This window comes from Mizuhopecten yessoensis, unplaced genomic scaffold, assembly GCF_002113885.1.
Source record: "Mizuhopecten yessoensis strain PY_sf001 unplaced genomic scaffold, ASM211388v2 scaffold4083, whole genome shotgun sequence".
Lineage (NCBI taxonomy): Eukaryota > Metazoa > Mollusca > Bivalvia > Pectinida > Pectinidae > Mizuhopecten > Mizuhopecten yessoensis.
In genome coordinates, this window is record NW_018405367.1 from 68,594 (window position 1) to 94,646 (window position 26,053).

The 26,053-nt window shown below is 34.8% G+C and overlaps 3 protein-coding genes and 1 non-coding gene across 6 annotated transcripts in view; 3 read left to right on the top strand and 1 right to left on the bottom strand.

The window, feature by feature from the left end:
- Positions 1–1,544: 1,544 nt before the first annotated feature.
- On the top strand, positions 1,545–9,904 carry LOC110448488. 2 transcript variants are annotated; one of them, XM_021494753.1, is made up of 6 exons: positions 1,545–1,797; positions 5,000–5,194; positions 6,099–6,466; positions 7,395–7,513; positions 7,904–7,993; positions 8,383–9,904. In XM_021494753.1, the coding sequence occupies exons 2-6, from the start codon at positions 5,000–5,002 to the stop codon at positions 9,831–9,833; spliced, it is 2,223 nt and encodes a 740-aa protein (XP_021350428.1). In that variant the 5' UTR covers positions 1,545–1,797; the 3' UTR covers positions 9,834–9,904. The 2 variants fall into 2 exon arrangements, with proteins under 2 accessions (XP_021350428.1, XP_021350427.1); XM_021494752.1 differs by lacking the exon at positions 1,545–1,797 and adding an exon at positions 3,290–3,530.
- On the top strand, positions 5,818–5,891 carry Trnan-guu. Its single transcript has one exon. It is a non-coding gene; the product is annotated as a tRNA-Asn (tRNA).
- Positions 9,905–15,582: 5,678 nt separating the features above from the next.
- Positions 15,583–16,711, top strand: LOC110448481 (5-hydroxytryptamine receptor 1A-like). Its single transcript, XM_021494742.1, has 2 exons — positions 15,583–15,834; positions 15,970–16,711. The coding sequence occupies exons 1-2, from the start codon at positions 15,638–15,640 to the stop codon at positions 16,709–16,711; spliced, it is 939 nt and encodes a 312-aa protein (XP_021350417.1). The 5' UTR covers positions 15,583–15,637.
- A 1,509-nt stretch (positions 16,712–18,220) lies between these two features.
- LOC110448483 (inactive ubiquitin carboxyl-terminal hydrolase MINDY-4B-like) overlaps positions 18,221–26,053 on the bottom strand; it is a 46,647-nt gene continuing 38,814 nt past the window's right edge. For both annotated transcript variants that reach the window (XM_021494746.1, XM_021494745.1), the window contains one exon: positions 18,221–24,530. In XM_021494746.1, the coding sequence (XP_021350421.1) occupies positions 24,482–24,530 (49 nt within the window). In that variant the 3' untranslated portion in view covers positions 18,221–24,481. The remainder of the gene's footprint in view (positions 24,531–26,053) is intronic.

Here is a 26,053-nt window from a genome sequence, read left to right on the forward strand (position 1 = left end):
TACAGACCACACAAAAACAAAAGATATGTTAATTTAACACCTGCATGCTTGTTTAGTATAGTTTTGATATGTTTCAAGGCTCTAATTGGTTTAATTAAATAAATTATCATGTTGTACACCTGCCCTCGGCGAGTTTTCTCACAGCACGAGGTGCACGTGTCTTGATTTCGTGTTTTTACACCTGAAAGTGCTAAATGAACTAATTTAATCATTTCCGTTGCCTTTGGGAATTTTTTGAAAGTAAGTGCATGTCAAATCAAATATCAATATCCCAATTCTGTTCTTAATTAAATATATCAAAAGTTTTAATTTCAGGATATTTGAATCTGCGTTGGGAAAAAATGAGAAATTCGTAATTTCAATAATTCAACACGTCATATTGACCCAGACTTGGCATTAATAATCTACGAAATGCATGAAACATCATCCAATAATATTATTGAAGTATATTTATTAAATATTTGCAATGAACCTTGTGATTGATACCATCTCAGACTTCTAGGCATAGTTGCCTTGGTAACACACGTCACGGTATTATGTGCACAATTCTCATGACGTTTTCGTCGTTAAGTTCTAATGAACACAGTTATAGATTTATGTTAGTTGAAGTTTTGAAAATTTAAATTTAAAATAACAAATTGGTTTAAGTGTCATCGATTTTGAAGCCCTATCAACATGGAAATCGGCATTAAATCTGTAGAATTCGTAATATCTTTGCATCTTAATAGCTTTTTAATGGCATAAGGGATAATTAAAAATATCAAATAAAAAAGAGTGCGCTTGAGATTAAAGTGAGTTTTGTCTTTGACAGGAAAAGTATTAAAAGTGTTTCTCTGTAACCTCTTAATCTCAAACAGAATTTTCGAAGGAAAACGTTTAAATCAGACATAGCTAGGACGCTAATATAACTGATTTAGAAAGGAAGTACCACCAGTCCTGACGTAATTTGGTCCGCCATTATGGCTTAATAACACGACGAAGCAGACTGTCGATACAGTCCATAAACTCGAAACAAAAACCGCTAGGTCATAAAACCCTTATCAATGATATGTCCATCTGTATTATTCGGACTGGCTCGAGTCAATCCCTCTTTTTATTTTCAATAATCTAAACCCAGTATTTTTGTTTGTAAAGATGTCAAATTCGGGTTTCATGGATCATCCCTAAAGTACATAAAAACAGTTGGGTGTCAACGCGCTCAAGCAAAATACCTTTTGACACGGGATATGAATGATAAAAGCGATTCTCTTATTTCTAATTTCACCATGTATTTTCTGTCGTGTTAAAAGCTGGCGTTTACACCTTAACCATAAAACCTACTGACAAAGGGCGCTAGTTTGACCCCGGAGCTACACCGGTTCTAACATGAAAGTCCCAAATAGGGACATAAATTCGCACGTGATGCAATTAACACCGACGGTGCTATTGTCATCGACTCTGAAGTCATCTGCCATAAATCTCTGGAAATTCCTTTAATTCTAACAGGCAGTTTTTGTGTTATTTCTGGGTCCTTCGGGCTTATTTGATTAAAGGGACAAGGGGCGGCCCGGAATGCGCGAGCCAGTCTGCCTATGATCACTCGGGATATCTGTCCTCATATTCGTTACATTGGAGGTTTTTGTTTTGTCAAGAGATTCCGCTTGTTTTCAAATAGATTTGTTTAAAGTTTAAAATACAGCCGTCCATTGTTCGTGGAATCAGATATATGTGGTGATGCAGTCTGTGTCGTTAGTCATGGAAATAGCTGGTATGAGTTGAACGGATGCTGGAACTATATTTTACGTGCAGACTAAAACGGTAAGTTTATGATTTTACATTCGTATTTACGTTTTTAAAATATTGATTATCAGCTTGATAACAATTTCTGATTTTCTTTTTATTTAAATTGAAAATAAATGTACAAAAACAACAGCTGTCAATTTTGATAGCTTTGTGTTACCGCACATAGCTGACTTTTCACATTAAAGTGAAATTGATATTTCCTTCACAAATATTTTAATAATCTTGCCGAAAATGAACAGATAATGTTTATTCAGCTTCGGTAAAGAAAACTATTGCTTGTTGACTGACGACCAATCAATCATAAATACGATTAACATGACATCCATCACATAATAAATAGAAAATTAATTTCAATTATATATATGTGTAATTGAAATATAGATGTTCTTAAAGTTTTTAAAGTAAATATTCAGAAGGAACAAAATCCATTTTATTATTTTCTTCTGAATAGCTGAAAGATTTCCATTCATTCATTCATTCATTCATTTATTCATTCATTCATTGAAAATAAACATTCATTTATTCATTCATCCGTCATTCGCTGGTAAGTATTTACTATTTACCTTGTACAAGAATGATACATATTCAATGAGGATTAGTATTGAACTTTGAACTTTGACATCATATCTCCGCATTTATATTATTGTATTGTAACTTTTCATAAATCCTTTATCTAGTACTCATGGTTCGCATTACATCTCAAGAAAAAAGATGGTTCTAAAACATCAAACGATAAAATTATATTTGAAATGTATTTTAAAAGTCGATATTGTAGTTTTTGAATCATCGAATACTCCTGTATTGATAATTTTAACTTAAGATGATAATTCTTAATTCTAATAATACGTTTCTATGATAAAATTCATTTTGAAATGTGTCATAAAAATCGATATTGTAGTGAATCATCGAAGATCCTTGTATTGATAAATGACATGTCAGTAGAAAGTTCGTTATTGATGCTGAACATATGAATATTTGATCTTTAGATGTGATGCGGAGGGGCGATTTGATGATCAGTTGAATGATGTCAATGAAAGATTAGGATCGGTCAGTGCTTGGGAATAGCATCAGTTTAGACGCGTGACTAAACGATTTTTATCTACATTTCACTTTATTTATATTCTTATATAATTCGTGAACAAATATTATCTCAGCTTGTTTTGAATGAACAACTGTCACCGCGGAACAGGTGAAAATCGATTTATCTTGGGGATATACATAAGATCATTTGACCGGCGCTTGAGTTTTAAATATTTTCTCAGTGGTCAATGGAATCGGACAATCTATACCCCTTTTGTAACATAAACATCGCTATTGGTGCTAAACATCTTGACTTTTATTGACAACAAACAATCTTGTTTACATTTACCTTCAAATACAACGAGTAAACATTGACTTGCATATAACAACCACTCGACAAAACTACCACCTTTTGTCTAGCGAGTATCATTCAACACTACATAAATAAGAGATCCTTGTCCAAATTATGTCAGTATTGTTTACAGGTGGCGCGTGTCACGTTACGTGTTAACCTTTGACCCCCGCTGGCTACATCTGTAAAGATACATGTACCTATAGGGGGTTAGCACCTCTAACCTTTCACCTCATCACATATAGTCTATATGTCTATATAAAACAGGTCATAAATCTTGTTAATGGTACAAATCGCCGACAACGTTAATCCTATGTGGGGAGATAGGACAGACATCAGAGAGGTCTGCAGTTTTCGTGAACAGGGAAGTAACAAGGTATACACACGGAGTTTGCTTTGAAGTAAGGATTTATAGCATATGCTTACGTCATTCAAATTTCTGAATATTTGTCATGTGTGCATTGTCAAAAAACATATATTTACGACATTTAAATATTTATCATATAAATGTACGAATAGTCTGATCGCTTAAAATACATTAATTTCTTAGAACATCATCGTAAAGATTTTGACAAAAACAGAGACATGACTTTGAATTGTGACGTCATAATACTGATTGATTGGCTTTTAGAATTTTGGATATTTTTTTTCGTCTCGTGAAACTCGCTTGATATATATCCTTTGATTTGAAATAGAACATTCCATTTAAGAATTGTTTTAATTTAGCTAGACACACACATGGTGTTTTATAATGAATTGTATGGGTTAGTGATGTTTTCATTAGAGATACCTCACTGGAAGTTTCATTTGAATGTCTAAATAACGTATAAATTACTTTTGGTGATATCTGAATTCGCGTGAAGAATATATCGTGAAATCAATTTATTCATTCAGACCCATTCGGTGCATTTATATGTCCGGTTATTGAAAGTTTATTTGTTGGACGTTTGGATCCCTCTTGCAATGCAAGTGTTTTAGTCGTCGTTGCTAAACTTGGACTCGCCGTATAGAACAGAATACGTCTACGTTAATTAAAACGAATTCGCGAAATTTAACACTCGCGAAAATCAACTGATCTACAGTAACTCATTGACTGGCAGTGCTGATTTTTTTGAGAGCTTGAAAGAAATGTGCTGAAAAACCTTCCCACGACACTACGCAGATGTCCTACAAGAAATCAACACGTGTTCTGTAGAGACCCATGTAACAGCCAAATTAAAACAAGAAAACATAGAATCGTGCGACTATTGACATTTTTTTGTAACAGTGCAGGTGGCTTATACAGTGTTATGTCTCATTTCCGCCGTTCTTTGTGTGATTTATGAAGAGCTGAAAACAAAAACCAACAATTTGAAATCATTGAAAAAAATAATATTTCTAAACTTGGCAGTTTTGGTCCATTTAAATCCCTTATGGAAATAACGACTATAGCGGTGGTCACGTGACCTCATTATTATCATCTCATTTTGCGTTCATGCTTCAGTGAAGGTCGGATTCCCCACCTGCAAGTAAATTACTCATGCAAAAAAAAAATCAATAATATTTAACCTTAATATGTCGTTATTCTTTTAACGATTTTCTTAATTGATTTTTCACTGTCAAAGTTTGTTTGCGACCCTACATGTAATCTTAGAGTTAATGAGCTGAGGAAAGTGATTGATCAATTATTTAAAATTGTATAAACATCTGTTTCATTATACAGGTAATTCACATTTTTAAAATTGCACATATATAAATATACACGTTTCGGTTATTGTACATGTTACTTAATGCTTTCATGTTACGTTACTTTAACACGCGATTTTTCATGCAAAAATCTTTCTACATTGATCACTTTGTTTACAGATGATTTTGTGGATTTTAATGCTGGCTGGTGTGACATGCTTCGGAGGGGCGCAGAAAATAGCCCCGGGAGACACCACATTAGACCCGGGGGTCGAGGATGTCCCTCCATACGTCTTTATCTATGAAGAATTTCTGGACATTCCAACATCCAATTTCACAGAGGCGATAGACGTCGATATTGGATCAGTGTTTCCGGTAAGCGAAAAATAGAACACTATTTTTATTCAGTATTTTAGTTTTTTATTTACATAGCTGCAAAGCTGTATGATTCATATATATGTACGGGTCTTTAAATGTCCAAGCTTAGTAATAAGCATAATTGTTTGAATAAAACTAAATTCAACCAAATCCTGTCCTTGAACTCGGACAATAAGGGGCTTGTGCAAGTCTATCACATCACTCCCAGGTCCGGAGTCAGTTACAAGACAGTCCTGAACCGTTAACGTTACTGGGTGATTTAACAGATTTTTTTAATAATAGAAATATACAATTGACTACGATAAGACATCAGGATCTGTCTGAATAGACGGTAATCCAAGCAGAGTACATATGTCCCAGCGACCATATCATATATAAATAGACCCATGTGATGTCCCAGTACTGTGACGTGTACAAAATTATATAAAATAAAGAGTCGTATCATATCTAAACAACCTTGTAAATGAACGGCCCATTGTGGAAAGTTGGCTAAATAGAGTTGGTGACTGTTCACCTGAGAAATTTGGGTTTAAATGACCATTCATTATCAATGAACACGATACTACCTTAGCAGCCTTACTCGGTACAAATACTGTAAATTTTCTGCGCTCGGTATGGAAGTCTCCGTGGCGCAATTGGTTAGCGCGTTCGGCTGTTAACCGAAAGGTTGGTGGTTCAAGCCCACCCGGGGACGGTCATTATTTTTTCCTTTTATTTGTTATTTTCCTTACATGTTATTCATAGGATAATAATTAATTGTCTTTCCTTCAAAGACAATCAGCGCTTACAAAGGTAAAAAAAAAAAAAAAAGTAATATCTATTTAACCGACAGAATGAGAAATGGGATGTTTTAATACATGCATGTAATATACAAGTAATTTATTTTTATTTATTTTTCTAGGGAGATGTCAAGTGGAATGAATCCTCCAACGAAAATTTTGGGATATACGTGTTGGCTTATCAGGAAAAGCATGATTTCTCATCTAAAACAGAACCGAAAATACAGCTCAAAGCTTCATTCGCTTCCGGGAGGTTGGAAATTAGGATAGATCCCATGGAACCTCTCCCGATTGTGTCCCTGCCTCTTAACGGAGCCGGTTTTGTGTCGGTTAATATTTTGTGTATAATGTTGGCCGTGTTGGTCAGTCTGCTTGACCATCGGGTCAGTCTGTTGCTAGGCATCGTGGCGTCCTGTACATTGGTTTCCTGTGTGGATCCGTACAACAGATCAGGTGGCATCAGGTGTGACGTCACTATATATTACCCAAGGTTAGTTATTTTACATATACACCTATTTATCGTTAACTTTGAACATTTGAATGTTCCTGGTAACTCTTGTTGTTGTGAAGTAAAGTTTGAGTGAACGAAGTTTTACTGTAAATAATACCCCTTTAAGTCGAGTTAAATTGTTAAGGCGTCATTATCAAGAAATCAAATTGTTTTAATATTTTCTATCTGCAACGTAAACCAATCTTTTTTAGTAGACTCGGACAACACACAGAGGCATTCCCAGAATATATATGCGCTACTCATTATACAGTAAATGTGGTTTGTTTAAGAGTTAAGGATATATGCTACCCTTACAAATGATTTCCGTGATTTCTCTGTGGCAGAGTTAAGGCGATATGTTACCTAACACAGAATTAGTGTGAATTAGAGTTAAGACTACCTTGAACATTAAGACTGTGTATTTTGTGGCAAGGTAAAAGAAACATGTTACTTGTACCTTACACATTATATATATATATATATATATATATGTGTGTGTGTTTCTGTTACTGCTATCTCTATTTTCAATTTCAATTACTAATAGTTCATACTTACTTGGGCGTTTCCTATATACATGTCATCTCTCGTATCTCCGTCTTATCTTAATTAAATCAGTCTAAACCAACATTTATGATAGCTATTTTGAAAGAGATGACATTACAATAATGTAGCATATAACCTTAATTCATTCACCACTGAAGACACATTTGAACTCTTCCAATTCAAAGGTTGGAATAGTTCATTATGCGATTCCAGGGGTGAATGATTTAACCCTTAAGAACAGTTCGTTATACCACTCATCTAAAGACAGATACAATTTATAAAACGGCGAGTAAGCAAATTAAGAGAGTTTTCAATAAGTATATGTATTTTATAACTATTTACCTACATATATATTTAAAATGTTTTTTATTCTTTCTTTTATCAGAAACGTCACATTTTCCAATGTCAGCATCGTTGTTCCGGAAGGGAACATCACTATTCCACCTAAAGAAAACAGAGAAATGGCAGGAGATATATGGTGTTTAACAAACTACACCACACAGGGTAAGTTAATAACCGGAAACTATCATTCGGCTAACATCGGCTGACTCCGGTAGCCTGATGTAGGTACGGAATCTGCCGAGATGTGACGAGTGATGAAACTACACTCCCTTTCCATAAAAATAAATTGGAAACTGTTCGAAATTCGGTATTCTCCGACTTTTTAAAAAAAAAAGAAAAAAACCTGTTATCAACAAATATTGCAAATCCTGAAAGAAGTATTATGTATAATTATTGTGTATTATGTTTAATGCTTGCTGTCGGCATGGGACCCTCTTGTTACTTACTTACGCACTATGACTTGTGCCTGAGTGAAATGGAAATCTGTGAATCAGGTTTGAAAATGCTCGTGTGTATTTCTTTATAATTTATAAATTGTGTTTTCTGTTACAGGCTGTCCATTCTGCTGTCATGGTAACGGATTCTGCGGTCCAGGCAATGTTTGCACGTGTCGAGAAAATTACGACAACGAAACCGATTGTGGTAAGGAATCCTGCCAGTTTCATATTGGTGTCAATTTGGCGTTTTGAGATGTGTGCGTGCGTCGTTTACAATTTACTTTATGATTTAGTCACCTACCATTCCGACTCATGCGCAATGATAATGCAATACTCTCTAAATTTGATTCTTCGTGAGTCGTTTTTTTTCTTCAAAATTAGAATCATTTAAATACATAAATCTAATCTTATTCTCTTTTCTTCAGATGGCATATTTTTATTATGATGCCCACACAATTCACCCATAAAGATTCATTCCATTATTTTTTTATTAGAACATTCAAAACATATATTCTATAACGCTTTTAAGGCTTTAAAAACTTCCTAAAGTTGTTATTCGTGTATGTATTTAATCATTTTTTTTCTTTATTTCAGAAAGTGAATTGAAGCCTAATTTTAAATTATATACCGGAGGAATGGACCCAAGATTGGCAAGGTTCGATTCCCTCGACCTCTATAAACATTTAATCATCGGCAGACGTCGGGATGACGGAGTACCACGAATTGTGACGGAGATTAGGTCACGTGACAAGAATGGAAACGAGATCGTGATCGGCTTGAAAAAGGGAAAGCTCATCAAAGATATTGTTGTGACCGGAAGTGACACAAAGCGTATTCAGTGGATAAATTCGTGTAACATTCTCGTGACGTCGGCTGAAACAACCAAACACAGCGAACACGAATCGACTATTATAAACACGTGCGATGCGCGTGACGGCGATAGGAAGAATGATACAAAGAAAAAGAGGAAGAGAAAGAAAAAAGATATAACCATTTTGTCGATCAGAAAAAAGTCATTTGAGACCATTGTTGAAAAATCGTCGCAAAAAATTGTTGAGGCTACGAACGAAAATGATTTTTTGTCTGCTAGTTTCAAAATTCTAAGCAATGACGATAACCATTCGAAGTGGAAAAAGACATTTACAAAAGTACCCATTGACGTCAAACGTTGTGGTGAAGGAGATTTATCTTCTACGGTTTATGCAAGCGTGTTAGTGAAAGAGAGTGACAGTGACATGATGCCCGTGCTAAAATATAAAGCAATCGCGGACTATTATCCGGGCAGTTTTTATGTAAAGTTGCCCGCTAAACAAAATACAGACAACATATTATTCAATGGAAACGCGCATCCTCTGCGCACGTGCAATCACCTTCGAAAAGCCTCAATCAAGGTGTGTAATAAAAACAAGAGATTGTTGGCTTCTAATATATCAGAAAGTTGTGCTTCACTTCTAGGTCGAACAGACAGACAACTACAGAATTTCAGTGATGACGTAAGACAAAGCGTCATAGACACGTGTGAGCAAGGATACTTTGCTCTTAAATCATATTGTGATAATGCAGCAAAAATTGCTGACTCAAATTTGTGCATTGACTCATTTTCTGAGCAAGAAATTTTTCATGTGAGCGAAGAAACTCACGTTATATTTAGTGTTGTTTTCCCGGACGGACATACCGTTCAGTCCCCTGTGTACAGATTTAATAGCAGTGATGCGTATGTGACGGAAACTGTAGTGTTAGAAGGAACAAATATTATTCCAAAAATATTAAACTTTAGCATCAATCCGCCCGATCCTCGCCCTAACCAAGGGTACGAGGCAATTATTCGTTATAGGTGCGTGTCGGACACAACAAAGCTGCACATGCGTGTTGAAGGGGACGACAGTTATTCCAGTGACGTCACATGTCATGGGAACCAACAATGTAATTGTTGTACTCTCCATGTCGCTGGTGCTACTGCGCATGTTACAGATACAGTTAAAATAGAGTTATCTGACTCAACTTCCGGTGTAAATATCACACAGGAATATCGTGTGATATTTTGATAGTTATGTAATGTTTTGTTATTTGTTTTGTCGAATAAAATTGTGTGATACAATAAGTTTTATTGTTTTTTGAGTACATGTATCGGATAATAACCTTTTTTAGACGATTTTGACAGTAGCGTATTCTTCCATGTAAGACATTTACAGTGATATATTCATTTGGTCAGAAAAGAGAGAGTCAGTAAAGTCTAGGTTAAAGAAAAAAGAACGTGTTTGTGGTCTGTATAATATCAAGTGTTGGTAAAGTCAGGTGTTCGTAAAAAGATATGTCAGTTAAGCCAGGTGTCCGTAAAGTCCGATTTCAGTAAGGACAGGTGTCAATAAAGTCAAGTGTCAGTTAAATCAGATGTCAGTTAAGCCAGGTGTCCGTAAAATCAAATGTCAGTTAGGGTAGTTGTCAATAAAATCAGATGTCAGTATAGTCAGTTGTCACTTAAACCGGTGTCCGTAAAGCCAGACACAATAAAGTCATATGTCAGTGAGAGCAGGTGTCGATAAAGTCAGGTTAAAGTGGGATAAATGTTAAAGCCGTGCGTCAGTTAAATCAGGTGACAGAAATGTCGGGTATCGGTAAAATCAATTATCATTCAATTCAGGTTTCAGTAAAGTCGGGTGTCAGTAAATTCAGGCTTCAGTTAAATCGAGAGTTGGTTAAGTCAGATGTCGGTTAAGTCGGGTGTAAATAAATTCAGGCTTCAGTTAAATCGAGAGTTGGTTAAGTCAGATGTCGGTTAAGTCGGGGGCCAGTAAAATCAGGTTTCAGTTAAATCGGGTATAAATTCGGCTGCAAGTTAATTCAGGTTTCAGTAAAGTCGGGTGTCAGTAAAGTCAGGTGTCGATAAAGTCAGATGTCAGTTAAGTCGGGTGTCAGTAAAGTCCGGTGTCAGCAGGTTTAACTAAAGACAGAATACAGTAATTTCAGGTGACGCTTTAGTCAGGTGTAAGAAAAGTTAGGCGACGATTTAGTCAGATATAAGTGAATCAGTTTCCAATGTAGTCAGGCGACGTCTGACTCGGGTTTCGGTTAAATAAGTAGTCAGCAAATCCAGGTGTCAGCAAAGTCAGGTGTCCGTAAAGCCGGGTGTCAATTATTTTTAGAGGATGTCATTGTGAATTTTGACATATTAACAATTCAAATACAATCATCGGATTGTATTTCATATTTGGTATCATTATCTCAATTTTTTCTAAGCCAAAAACTAACTTAGATGAATGAAAAAAAAGTTCTTTTATGAATGAAAAATATTAGTCTTTTAAAAACTGCAAACAGGGTGTAGGTTACTTATATATAGAATTGGTAAAAAGTGTTCTTATCAATATTCCTTTGTGATAGCATTTATAGATTTCTTAGTGACATGGTTTTAGTACACGAATTATGACACGACAGTCTGTAAATATAAAACAACATACATGGGATATTTTACAAACGGTCCAAGGGCGACAACTCTTACAAAAAATGCAATAAGAAAAGTAACAAAGCACCTGCTGTACCCCTCTACATGGTTTCGTAAGAGACTATTACTTTTGATCTCCCTTGCAGAATATTGGATTTTCTTCTGTAACTTCTGCTTGAGGGACATTGAAAAAAACAAATTTGATCTTGCGCCGAAAGGCCAAAAACAGAAATAGAATATCATGTAGAGAACCCCTTTTGGAGAGCTCCGTATATTAATTTTAATTAATTTTTAATAGCATTTCAATATATTTAAGAGATATGTTTTCAATGTTATGCGGAGTCTTCTATTTATCTTTTGTGAAACGCACTTTCCTCTTAAAAATACGTGAAATACGATAAACTGTTTATCCTTCAAATAATGCCTAAACACATTTTTCAGGTTTCCAACTGAACGCAACCATGGCATTATTTAGGCTGTATCTTCTGGGGAAAATGCCTCTCCAAAACAATGAGATACTCAGACAATTCATCATTGGATAGACAATGCTACGAATAAAAACGATTTTTTAAGTTTTCAAATACTTGTGCAATAGTTAGTGCCAGTGAACACAATGTTTCAGTTGACGTAATATTAGCGAATGGGTACTATTTTCGCAGTATTAATCACTCATTTCGATAAATATTCCCATATTTTCTTAATTAATATAACACCCTGTCCAGAAATTATACATCAATGTTTGAAGTTTCATTTAAAAAAACATTCAACCCTCCAAACGTCGGGTATAACACATGGCTAATAATTAAAACACATTTTTTTTTGTTCCAATGGTGGGTTTATTTATCCCGTTGATGAATATGAATGTATATCTTTGAAAAAATACAAAAGAAAACATATTTACCGGCTAAACACCCGATTAAGACTTTAAAAAATCTAGAAATAAATTATAGGTTCATGTTATCGCATGCATAAATAGTAGCGATACTTTAATAAGTCAGAAAAGAATAAATAAGGATCCATTTAAAGAATGTTGTTTCATACATGTTTTGAGATTAAAATAATGATTAAAGCCTAGACTGATTGCATGTCTGAATCATGAGGTACGAACTAATATAATGTTTGAACCACACACTCATACATTATGTTATCAGTTATATTTTAAGCAAACAAAAGTTTAAGACAAAACCTGCAACAACGGGCTGAATGTGGTAAGCTAGAGTTATCTCTCTTGGTTCGAGACAAGTTTCTGTACGCCGTCTAATTATATCAAATGATTTGATTTTTAAAATTATAGAGAGAAAAAAATACATTCTTTTATTCAGTTTGATGTTTTTGTCTTTGTAAAGGGGCCGATTAGCAAAAAAGAAAAGAAAAAGGAAAAAATTGACAAATCACATTGTCTGTCCTAACTTTATAGTCTGATGCCGCGATGTGTGCAAACCGATAGTGGTTTCCCATCGTCTGTTAATACACCTATACTATATATAATCATAGGCGTAATGACAGACGAGGCTAGTACATGTACCTTCTTCTTCTTCCACTTCTTCTTCTTCTTCTTCTTCTTCTTCTTCTTCTTTTTCTGCTTCTTCTTCTTCTTCTTCTTCTACTTCTTCTTCTTCTTCTTCTTCTTCTATTTCTACTTCTTCTTCTTCTTCTTCTTCTTCTATTTCTACTTCTTCTTCTTCTTCTTCTTCTTCTTCTTCTTCTTCATACTTTATGTTACCCAGGCCGTATTTTTTACAACGTTAAACATCTTCTGGTGATACTAAACATAGCTACTACACCCACAGAAGTAATTAAGTCATCATGACCTTCACCTCGTGGCAAAAGGTGAAATAAGTGATAACGAAATGTACACCTAATGGCCTTAAGGGGTATACATATGTTTCTGTTCTCAAAAAAACAAAACTCTAGTCTGTTGAGTCGTTAAACATTTATTTATTTAACAAGTATTTTCAAAAGCAAGATATGAAAAATCAGTAAATTTGCATCAAAATTTAGAATTAAGTTAAGAAATAATTGAACACAACAAAGCATCTACAGCAGATGTACGATATTTATATACACTGCACATAGTAGGGTTCTGTTTTAGTGATACATGACTAAAAAGAAATCCAATGATATTCAATATAATTTGATAATGACCCTTACATATCGACGAACTGTCTTTCTGATTCAGTCCCTATTGATACTGGTAAGGTCACATGACTTTAAGGATTTCTGTAAAACTGCCGGAAACTTTGCATTGGATATTTTTTCTTCCATGACAACAGCCTTGATAAATTATTTCTAAACAACACGTATATATAGGATCTTACATAAGTTTCCATTTCATATGAGATTTACGAAACGAGTCTCAGGATTTTTCAATTTAGAGAGCCTCTGGCGAGCTAAAATGAAACATTCTTGACGAGTTTCATAAATTTCATATGAAATGAAAACGAGTGTAAGATCGTTTTTATCACATAATCAAGATTTGTGGCATTTATTCGTGTAAAACAACAATTTTCACGCAGTCTTGAAATGGAAAAAGACGCCATTTTGACTCAAATTGTCCTGGGCGTGACGTCACAATTGAAACAATTGAAACTTACAACCGATCACAGGGCTGATAGGTCATATAACATGGGTTAATACGCAAACAAATATGACATGAGTATATTCACTGGATAACACAGTACATCATGTGATAGATCTACATATGACAAAAATACAACAGCAGTGAACCAGACCAGGATTCGAAACCTTGAAACAAATACATGAGCTTCCTGGTGCACAGAAGATCCAGGGCCCAGTTGCGCTACAGTTGTATCACAAACGAAATGTAGGGAAAAACTACATTGGAACTCTCTAGTGTGTGGCATGAACTGGGACAGGGAACCTTAATATTCAGGATGGTTGTATTACAATAAAAGGCTGACTTTACCGATAAACTGTCATATCTGACGAAGAGTGCCCATTCTCGTGGTTGTTAGTGAAGTTCACTTAGCTCTTATTATGACTCTAAAAGACCGACTTAACCTACATCCAGTCGTATCAGACCAAATGATCGAGTGTACTTAAAAGTCGGTTAAATCATGTTCATTCTATCGATTAGTTGTCCAACGTTTAGAATTGTTGCCATTTATCAAACACTCGATACTGATGATAGAACTTGATGTGCCGGACCTTATCAGCAATGGCACTATCTGTATCATTAGGAACTAGTGGCTATGTCCGGCTCATCAGATAAATAACGATTCGCCATTTGAATGTCAGATACGTAGGTTACCTGTGAATGACTTAGTGTCGTATGCAGCATCTGTCAGCAATACACACAGAGGCTAAATGTCAGACAGGGCGACATACTAACGCATGATACCTGTCAACAATACAGAGGCTAATACCAGGATAGTTTAAAAGGTTAAGCGTCCGACAGTGCGACATCGAAACAACTAAACACACGACACCTGTCAACAATACAGAGGCTAATACCAGGAAAGTTTGAATGACTAGGTGCCAGACAGTGCAACATCGAAACAACTAAACACACGACACCTGTCAACAATACAGAGGCTAATACCAGGATAGTTTAAAAGGCTAAGCGTCCGACAGTGCGACATCGAAACAACTGAACACACGACACCTGTCAACAATACCGAGGATAATATCAAATTACTTTGGATGGCTTATAATCTGGCACGACAACAGAGGCAAACAATTCAACGCATGTTTGTTGTCAACAATACAGAAGCTAATACCAGCTAGAAGTTTGGATGGCTAAGGCCTGACACCGCAATTCAAATTCCTTAAGTGGTTGTCATCAACATCCACAGCCTTCTGTTTGGATAACATTGTGTCTGATATTGCAACATAACGCAACAATCGAAATTCAACATTATAGATAATTGCACTAGGATAGTTTGGTTTTCTTGTAATATCAACATAAAACAAGAATCTAACATGTGTGGGTAGTCACTTTACATAAGCAAACACCAGGCTAGTTGGATGGCTCGACACAGTAATAACACAGTTCAAATTCCGTGTGTGACAGTCAACCAAACAGAGGCTAAGCACATGGAAGTTTGGATGGCTTAGTGTAGTTTGGATGGCTGAGTGTCTGACACGACAACATAGAAACAACAATTCAATGAGTGGTGGCTATATGAATTACAAAAGCTAACAACATAATTATTTGGATAGCTATGTGTCCGACACTGCAACACAAACATAACATTCAATGTTTTGTTATCAACAGTTCATATACTAACATCGGGACGGAATGAATGGTTGTCTGACACTGTGGCAAAGAATACAATTCAGCGGTTGGTTATTGTCAACCTTAGAGTAGCTAACATCAGAATCATTTACTTGGTTTTGTGTTTAGAACTGCAACAGTTCTTCGTGAAATATTGGTAACATTACAGCACGATGGATATACATCGAATTGAAATGGTTTGGTTAGAAATGATCGACTCGAGTCCCGTCCAGAAGGTTCCTGTAGCATGCATGTGTGATGACCTATTTAACGGAAGCCTCACTATTGCTGAAGGGAGTATCCAGGACGTACCTCGGACGGAGGACCAGTGTATCCCATTTCCAGACAACATCCACGAACAAATTAAACAGATCATACTTGTACCAATTACCATTCTGATTCTCGGGTGTAATTCGGGGGTTCTTTGTCTGATTGTGGCCAACAAAATCTTCCGTACCCCAGCCTACCTTCTCATTGCTAACCTCGGCCTGGCCGATCTGACAGTAGGTGTTGTTAGCATCAGCACAATGTTGACTCAAGCTAAGGAGGAAACCATGGATTTGTGTCTCGTGCGGATAGGGTTCACGATAGCCTGTTGTGTGTCCTCAATCATTTGCCTGATGTGCATTGCCATTGAGCGATTCGTCGCCATCACATACTCTTTGACGTACAGACAAATTGTCACGGCCTGCAGGGTATCCTTGGTCATTTTCCTTTCCTGGCTTGTGGCTCTTGTGGTTGGGTTTGCCCCTTTGATAGGTTGGAAGATCAAAACGTATCATAACTACTGTTCTTTCTTGTATGTTCTGCCATCAGACTACATAAAATTTCTCTTTTCCTCATGTGTTTTGTTACCAATATTGGTAACATTTACAATGTATGGACTCATCTACAAATATGCCAGACGGCACATCAAAAGAATTGAAGCCATCGAAAATCTACACTTGGATCGAAGAAATAATCGGATTTTGAGATTTTCGCCAAGGAGCATGAAATCTCTTAAAACTTTGTCGGCAGTTTTTGGCTGTGTCCTTGTCACTTGGCTCCCGTTTTTGCTTGGCACGATCGTGCAGGTGATATCTGGGAATACGACCTGCTACCTGAAGGATATCGTTGGAACTCATCTTCTGTTGTTGGGATTCACGAACTCTTTTTTGAATCCGTTGATATACGCAGTAGGCACGAAGGATTTCAGAGACAAAGTCAGAGATACGTTTGGTCGTCGGACAAGTTGTAACTCTCCATAGTATGAGATACATATTTCGGAACAAGGTGTTTGTGTTAAATCATAAGCAATTTTAACCACGGGGTAAGCAGTTGATAAATCAAATACGATATAGCAGTGATAGAGCTATGCCTCGTTTTTAATGACGAATAGTCGTCCGGTTTATAACCAAATTTTAAATTCCGGTTTGTGTTTCTTATCATATATAAGTAGGCTAGGAGTGAAATCTAAAGTCACTGCGATAAAAGTATCCGGAAAAACAGCAATCACTACTCGAGATAATCTAGTAGTGTCATTGTAAGCTGAAACATCTAAATACGGAACAATATACTTTAAAGCGCTTTACATTCGCAGGGTCAATATTTCGCGGTTTCATATTCATTATATATTCGCGAGGGTTAGATTTCGCTGTGCACCCGAATCCCATGTGTCATGCAAAGTATCTTGAGTGTCATAATTTAAGGGTTAACCCTCGAAATACAGGTAAACCGTCTGAAATCACTGATCCCGAGTGCGTCCTCCGCCAATGACTTCACTCGAAAGAAAAGCAAATGTGTATGTACCTTTGTAGGATCAGACTGTTATCAATTAATCACCTACTGTATACACATAAATATGTAGGGTCCACTTATATGTAAGTTTTGTTTTGCATGGACTGCTAAGTTGGCCGATGATATTCTGATTTGAGTTAATGTTAGCTTACATAATAGGGTTGAATTATAAGTTTTTTCAACATGTTGTGATAAGGTCGTTTAAAACATTTTCGATTATTTCGCTGGTGTTTAGAATTCACGGATATTAGTCAAAGCGCGAATATAGCGAAATTAAAACCCCACGAAATATAGCCGCTATACAGTAGTCTGTTAGTCATCGATGGTTAGGCTAAAATACTAAGGATGTACATACTCTGCACACGGCGATTTTCTTGCTTTTTCTAGTGACGTGCCTCCGAAATGATAATCAGCATACAAATCGAAAATTCAACATAGGGTTTCCTTTATATTTTACATTCAGATGAAAATAATAATACATACCTTTTGTATCGGGAGTGTTTGTTGTGTATAAACGCTAGATATGACGGTCGAACTTCTGTTTTATGTTCCTTATTCATCATATTAGCATCACATACACTTGCGTTTGTGATAATTTAAGTCATATTCGTTCCAATGATTGCATAAACAAAAAAGGTTATATAAATTTTTGCAAAATATGACGAATTATTCTCGGAAATAAATTTTTAACAATTTTTGCTGTGAAAGAACAAAAGGACCGCTAATCGATTTCACATGAATAAATCGTTATTTATGAAAGTGTTACGAGATACATATACATTGTTTTCTTTTTCGTTTCAATGATGCTATAATAGCCTCGGGGATAATCAAACGAAATAATATTAAGATAAAGCTGCATAAGATTAGAGAAATCTGAACAATCTCTAGAGGCGATTTTTTAAAAATAATTTGACAACAGATCTGTACAGCCAGTGTTGAAAACGGAAAAATTATGAATATAAAAAACAAGTGAGTTTTATTATCAATTTCTTTATTATGTATAAATAAAACACTTTGCACACGGAGCGATGTACTAAATTCACACTAATGCATAATGCCAACGATCGGTATAGACGAAAGGCACAATGCAGACAGTTAATACATACGGATTGCACTGTTGTTAATTTTGATTATAAATTACTTGAAACTTTGACATCTACGCACCTGTGGCTGGATAAGAAACTAAATAGAGGCTTTGTCACTTAACTCGTAATCATCCGTGGTTGACATGGACTTGTTCAAATATCAGTTAACATCAAAATAAAATATATTTAAAGAAAAAAGCAGATCTAACGACCTTATTGTCCAAGTAAAACCATGAAGAGCCCTGTGAAGGGTGAAAGCAGCTAGTTTTGTAGTCAGTTATTTCTATTTATAATTACCTTCTTCACATGGACATTTAATGTTATAAACAGGGCTCGCCCTGGACCTAAAATTCAGTATCCAAAAAAGTAGCCATGTGTGATTTTTTTTTTTTTATATAATTAGGACGAAATTATGTTTATTAAACATAATTTCGTCCTAATTATAAAAAAAATAAGAGCTACGAAACAAGATATAGGTTCAGCAGAAACAACAGTATGAAGGGTATATAAGATTCTACAACCAAAACAATTTATCAACAGATGCAGCGTAAAGGCGATCATATAACCGAAACAAGTTGATAAAACGATCTAATTAAGTCAAAATATACAACATAAAAGAAAAGAAAATCAATAAAAAACAGTTAACAGATGCGTCGAAAAGCCAATCAAATCTTATAACTGAAAGAAGCTGATCAAATTTATAAAACAATTTAAATCAGTCATCAGATACAGCATTACGGAAATCAACTTTTCAAAAATCGAAACCAGTTGATAAAACAATTCATATCAGACAACAGATGCAGCGTAAAGAAAGTTATAGCTAAAACAAGTAGAGAAAACAATGTATATTTTAACAGAAAAAAATGAGATTTAGTTTTAAACATAATCGGACTGATATACAAGTTCTATCTGTCAACAGATAACACTATAAAGGAATACAAACTATAAATCATAAACACAACCAGCCGACAAATAACGGGTAGAGGACATCAAATTTTAAACTTCAAAATGTTGAAAAAAAATCTAATTATATATTATCGACAGATACAGCGTAAATGATACTAAATTTTAAAACAAAACAACCGGATAGAACAAACTATAGTTCATATCTATAAACACATTATAGCGTAGAGCAAAACGATACTGTAGAATGGTAATTTTCGTGTGTGGAAACAATCGCGTTGACAATACTTCTAAAATCTATATACTTTGTTTATCTATCATCTTTAAATATATATTCGCGGGTTGATATTTCCGCGCTAAAATACACACATTTCCACACCGAGAAGACTTTTACAGTATTAATAAACACTAAACATGCCATGTTGATCCATTAAAAATAGTGTAAAAGATATTTAACGCTGTAACAATGTAAAAAATGTAATTTTTAATTTTGTCTATTGACAGGCAGACAGCAACGTAACTGAAATCAAACACAAAAACAGGAACTTGAAAATACTAAAACTTATACCTTAGATCCATCGACACTTCATAAAAAAAATTGTTTACCAAAATCTGAATGTGATGAATTAAGTCGGATTTGTTAAGAACCATAACAAATTTGGTGCCAATTTAAGGCACTATATTAAAACAATACACACAAGACCAGCGGTCAATCACGACCGTTGATCTATTGTGTGATATGGACACAATGAGGTAAATATTAAAAGAAATAAAACAATCAATCTTAAGAAAATTGAAAACGTAGCTAAATCCTCCAGATTAAAAACATGTTTACAATATGAAGTGTAACTGAAGTGAAACTAAAACTCATAGTAACGAAACGGTCGTACTTTTAGCAATAACACCGAGCAACACTTGACTAAAAGGAAGTTCACGCGATAAGATATTCTTACGAGCTGTTTTTGCGAAAGAATCCTCGTATATTCTTCTGGACGAATGAGTTTCATTATCGTTTATAAAAACGGCTATGTGGAGTTACCGACAATACATTTGCTTGTGTTTTCCCAAACAGAAATGGGACGCTATTGCGTATTGCCATGAACCAACGATCATGGATCCCGGAGCAGTTAAACAGAGAAATACTTTGATGTAATCTTACGGTTATAAAGGGATCCTGTCTTTATTTGACCAAGATGACAAGGTATATCAAAAGAGAGTACCGTAAACACACCTCAAGTGGAATTGTATTCGACTTTAGCAGGCTTGTATGTTTTATGAGTTCGTCTTATAATCTATCCATTACTTGTACAATTTGAAAAATTATAAAAAGAGAGTTGTACGTTTGTGATTGTTACTTTTGTCATTTCTGTCGGATTTATGTTATTCAAGAGATTAAACGATAGTTTTGCTCTGTATTACCGTGTAAACAACGTGTTCAAACAAACTTGCACGGGGTCAGTGAAACCAAGTTATATTTTATCAAAACAATGATATCTTTTTACCTAAATAACAGAATCTAATTATTAGGTACCATCGATGGTTGTTCTATAAAATCATTTGATCACATGGCAATAAGAGTCGATACATCCAAAGCAACCTCTTTTAACGATGATGGAACGCAGAGCTAGCTGAACATACCCATCTATGGAACTTGTTTTAGAGCATACTCCCGAAATGTGATGGCTGCTACTGTCATTTGATTTGAATAAATCTCCGTTCTGCAGCTTAAAAACGCAACTGAAGCACAATAATGGTACATGGAAATAGTTGGCATTCGTTAAACCCTACATATCAAGAATGTATTCGCTCGAGAGAGAGAGAGAGGTTCATGACACCGTGATTTTTTCAGGGTCTTGGCACACAGTCTCACATTACATAAGCAATTAACATAATCGGTCATGTGTCTTGTTTTTATCACCAATCACAAATAGATATAAATTATATAAAAATTACACAAATTAACAATACTTTGAAACAATGATATGACATTTGAAATAAATATTTAATTAAAATAGAACAATTTCCACTCATTTTAACATAGATTTTTACTTAATACAAAAATATGTTGACTAAAGAATACTTTTCTTCAAATATATAAAACTAAAACACTCAAAGTTTATACATATACAAATAGCAAACACACTTTCTTGTATGTGATTGACTAGATAGTGAAAAATTAAACATAGAAAATATAGAAAATTTGATTTCAACGATTAAAATATAATATTTGTGCAAAACATATTCTTTCAGATTTGGTTGAAGAATTGACACTGTAGCTAAAGATTAAGTATAAATACTGAGAAATATATTCTGTATACTGCAGGAAGTGACACATTATGTCTAATTTGGCAACAGTTATTAAATAACTTTAAAATGTAGAAGTAAACATTAAAACGACTATATATGATAAACAATAATCAGGAAATCCGCATCATCAGACTTCAACAACAGTAAATAACGGAACCGTGTTTGTTTTGAGAAACAAATAAACACATGGCAAGGCATCGTTGTGCCAAAAAGCTACAATAAAAATTAAGATGGAGTCTTGTTCATCCAATCTTGGTTGCAAGACCACTGGTGTAGAATGACTACTTCGATTAGAAAATGTCACTCATTGCCCTGAAACACAGGTTGAATTAACATTTTTTAAACGTATGTGAAAGATATTCGAAGATAGAGAAACACGAAATTGTATGGCACCGTTGCTTCAAAAAGATACAGAAAGAATTAAAATGGAGTCTCGTTAAACATCATTTATCCCTCTCGATCACAGCAAAAATGTCTGGGTCGTCAGATGGCTGGGATGCTAGAACAAGCGGATAAGTGATGTGACTGGGTATGCGAGTCTTGTAGAAAATGAACGGATTTTAAATATTGAACAATATTGGTACCACAGAATGTGTTTGAAGATCAACAGAAAATACTCGAGATTCCTGAACGCTTGGCACACAGTAAGAGACAAAAATACCTCCCTGATAATATATAGCACGGGCAATAAACAATTGTCTTAAAACAACAATTCCAGAAAGAACACAAAGAAGAAGTATAACGTTTCTGTCACTTTCTTCAAATACACGTATTTTTGTCGCTAGTTTGATTACAAATTGTGGTGAGGTCTAATAGTAAATTAAAACTTGGCTGAAAACATGTTTACCAATTCAAAAGATGTACAATCAACATTTAGACATTTATTGCCTATTTTAAATAACATTTAATTGAAGCGGAGACGTCTAAAACAAGTACAGACGTAACCTTTGTTGGACGTTTCCTACTGAAATGGCTAATATCGTCCTCTAAGCTTGATATTCATCCAGATAAAAACAATAGAGTCTGAAATCTGTTCATATTAGAACACATTGCTCTATAGCGTTACAAAGAATTATTTGTCCAATCTGAATAATTAAATAAAGACTATACATATACACTTTTCAGACCTATTCTTGCAATAGTCCCCTACTAAATTTTAAATAAAAACATATATATTTGAATAGATTAACCAATTATAATCAGGATAAATACACCCTTTTTTCAGGTCATTATAACATTATGGCCATATCATTTAATAACAGAAACCAAACATACTTCCTGATCACTAGTTTTTTTCTTCTAAGCCGTTTTGTCAGCCCTTTATATTCCTATTACAGTTAAAGTCCTACATTAAGATTATTTAACACTATTTTGACGATCAACTGTGAACAATATGAAACGTTCGAATTTACAAATTGGCCAATAAAACGTGTCATTACTGAGGACGTATTTATTACACTATCAGAGAAGGATGAAACCTAATGCAGGTCTGGTAGCAATATGGATATCTACTGACGTGTCCAGAAAGATATAGCTGTATGAAGGGTCCTTATCCAGGTATTCATATGATGGCCATGCTTTCAAACAACCTTTCCGAGAACAGCACTAAAACGTTTGATAACAACGGGACATTTATAACTATATGAACATCTGCTGGTTTTCTATATCTTCACGATCAGTGAGACTCTTGTGAAGCACTTCGACTACCCAGACAGGAAACATCAGGGGATCATTTCAGTGTTTGTATTGGATGATATCGCATTTAATCATTTTATCCCCGATAGAAATAGAATGGTAATATGGCGATACCCGTATTAAATAACTAGGGTTAAGAGTTTATTTGTAACGACTTTGTCATGTTTCCTGAAACATTAAAAGCATTCTACAATCAAAAATGAGATTACTCGGACATTTGTTTTAAATCCGTCCCATAACCTGACATGATTAGCAACCAATGGTATTGTTTAAAAATAAATTGCTCATTTCAAATTTAACATTTTAAGGGACAAAAGGGCAATTTACCTACCGACACAATAACAATCTGTAATATTGTAAAATGCTTTGTTTGCAGTAATTATCTTTTTCTATGTGTGATATGTCATTTCATTAATAACATTTACAGACAGATATTGTCAGAAAGAAAAAAATCGTACTGTTTGTAATGACGTTGAGATTCGCTGTTATCATCATCCGGCGACAGGTTTACAACATACATGATTTATCCCTCATCAACACATTAATACGTAATTGTATCGGGAAAATGAAAGTACCCTCCACTATCTAATTAACGCTTTCATAATAAAATATGTTTTGATCGGAGGCAATTCCCAAATGGCCTCAGCCTGATAACAAATTCATTTAAACTTCACTTCCTTTTAAAAAAAATCGAAACTAAATTTACATTTATAAGGTTTCAAAATGATCGTTAGAAAACAAGAAATACATGCATTGCTCTTTAAAATAAATTTCATCCTTCATATTCTCGTGTTTTTCACATTTTCCTTTTCTCTGTTTTGTCAATTATTTAAAAACTATATAAATCTTTTATAGTTACTTTTCTAGTATCAAATATGTTCGGGTTTTTTTCAGAGATACCAAAAATCAAAGACAGTTCTAAAGGACCGTAAAATGTACAGGAAGCTGCGTTAAATCACTCTCTCATGATGCTTTGTATGTGGCACATTTGATTAACAGATAAGTTTGATGAGTCATTGGTTCACAGAAACGGCTCTGAACCACGGGGACGTTGAGGTACATACCATCAAATCCCTGTCTGCAATAAACTGAACTCTGACTCTAATGTCTTCAGATCGATTATAGTTAAATATTGATGAAAGATGATGTTATGTCCCATTTCATTAGTCAGCTTTTGTACCAATGAAATTGTTTTTTATGAAAGTCATTGGTCCCAAAAAAACACTGCTTAAAGTCATTGGAGAAGGCACATCAAATGAACGGATCACATCCTTGCCATTTGATGGCTGCGCCGTACCATCTGTGGATAAACAAACGTAAGTTTAGAGGGGGAAAAACACTTCAAAACAAATAATCGGCACAACATATTTTCTGATTTCTCGACGTAAATGTGTAGTGTGGTGTCGATTCAGAAGTTTTACCTTGGTAACAATTAAACACTTTGACAAAAATGCATAATAACAATATATCTGTTAAAATTTTGTTTAATTATAATAAACCACACCACTTTACTCAAATCTCGATTTCGGTCCAATGGCGTAATCTCAATTAAACATTTTGCAGGTCAAATTTTATGTATTAGTCCGACCCTAAAGTTCAAATAATTTTGCTGACTAGGTGCGGATAGCTAGCTTATCGACTGGTTCATGTATGTTTTATTTCAAGCAATAAAGCAATTTCTATTGCCTCTCGAAAAACTAGCAAATTTCGTACAACCTAGACCGGCTTCGAAGAATCATAAATTTACATTAGAGTCGATTTTGTGATGTATTGATTTAGTTAACTAATCAAATGTCGGACATTTAATTAACTCATTTGACTAATGAACTAATTGTCGGGTGTTTGACTTGCTCAATGGCTGATTATTAACTGATCAAATCGTCAGGAGTTTTACTCTTTAACTGTCTTGCATTTAACTATTAGAATTAAGTGTACGGTATACACTTACTTGTTAGGCATTTATTTAATACACTGTCTGCTTCAATATCACACATGCAAAATATGTGGTTGTAATATATTCATGTAGAAAAAGTTGAGTGTAATTTTAATAACAAAATATCACATCAAAAGAAATTAATATGAACGAGTACATCAATGTCATAATTCTTATTTCATTTAATGAATAACAAAGTTTCATCCAATAGCAAAATAAAGCCATATACATATTGCTAATGCTATGTTATAAGCTTGATTATTCTGCACTTTGGTAGCAATGTTCACGTTATTCATATCATGTGTACCTAAGCTACATATTTACCCAAAATTTGCAGGAAAACGTTGACATATATGGCTCAAATATTGGCCTTGTTGTCAGGACAAAGTGATTTCTCGGCTATTATTGAGACGCATTATCAACTAGAGTTTTCACACATTAGGTGTAGTCCGAATTATTCTGACGTTTTATCGACTTTTTTTATATCGGTCTGTCGTCGATTAACGTCAGAACTCCGGCCCTCTATAATATGCGGGAAATATGCTACCTGCGCCCGGAGCGCACTTCAAACTGATATTTTAGAAACAAATCGTCACTTTCGCACACATGTCGCACATGGATCGAAAGATCTATTCTTTATGCACTAGGTGGTATCAATAACATGTTTCAAAGATCATTACGAAAAGTATGTTCCAACGTTTTCTATACCAACCCATGTTTTTAATGGAAATTAGGCCATGAGCAATGTCACATGACTTGACGAGATCTCGCGTTACCGAAGGTATTTCCCAACATTATGACGTAGGCCGGCGAGATTTTAGTCACGTGGCATTAGAAGGCGGGGGCTATCAAAAAACTAGAGTAAAACAGAGTAAGTTTGAAAAAATATG

What these genes read in the sequence shown, in the direction of transcription:
- LOC110448488 (XM_021494752.1), top strand. Translation starts at nt 3,438, where the DNA reads ATGGTACAAATCGCCGACAACGTTAATCCTATGTGGGGAGATAGGACA. An exon ending in AACAAACTACACCACACAGG is followed by an intron (nt 7,514 to 7,903) that starts GTAAGTTAATAA and finishes TTTCTGTTACAG; the next exon opens with GCTGTCCATTCTGCTGTCAT. An exon ending in CGACAACGAAACCGATTGTG is followed by an intron (nt 7,994 to 8,382) that starts GTAAGGAATCCT and finishes TCTTTATTTCAG; the next exon opens with AAAGTGAATTGAAGCCTAAT.
- LOC110448481 (XM_021494742.1), top strand. Translation starts at nt 15,638, where the DNA reads ATGGATATACATCGAATTGAAATGGTTTGGTTAGAAATGATCGACTCG. An exon ending in ATCCACGAACAAATTAAACA is followed by an intron (nt 15,835 to 15,969) that starts GATCATACTTGT and finishes CGATCTGACAGT; the next exon opens with AGGTGTTGTTAGCATCAGCA.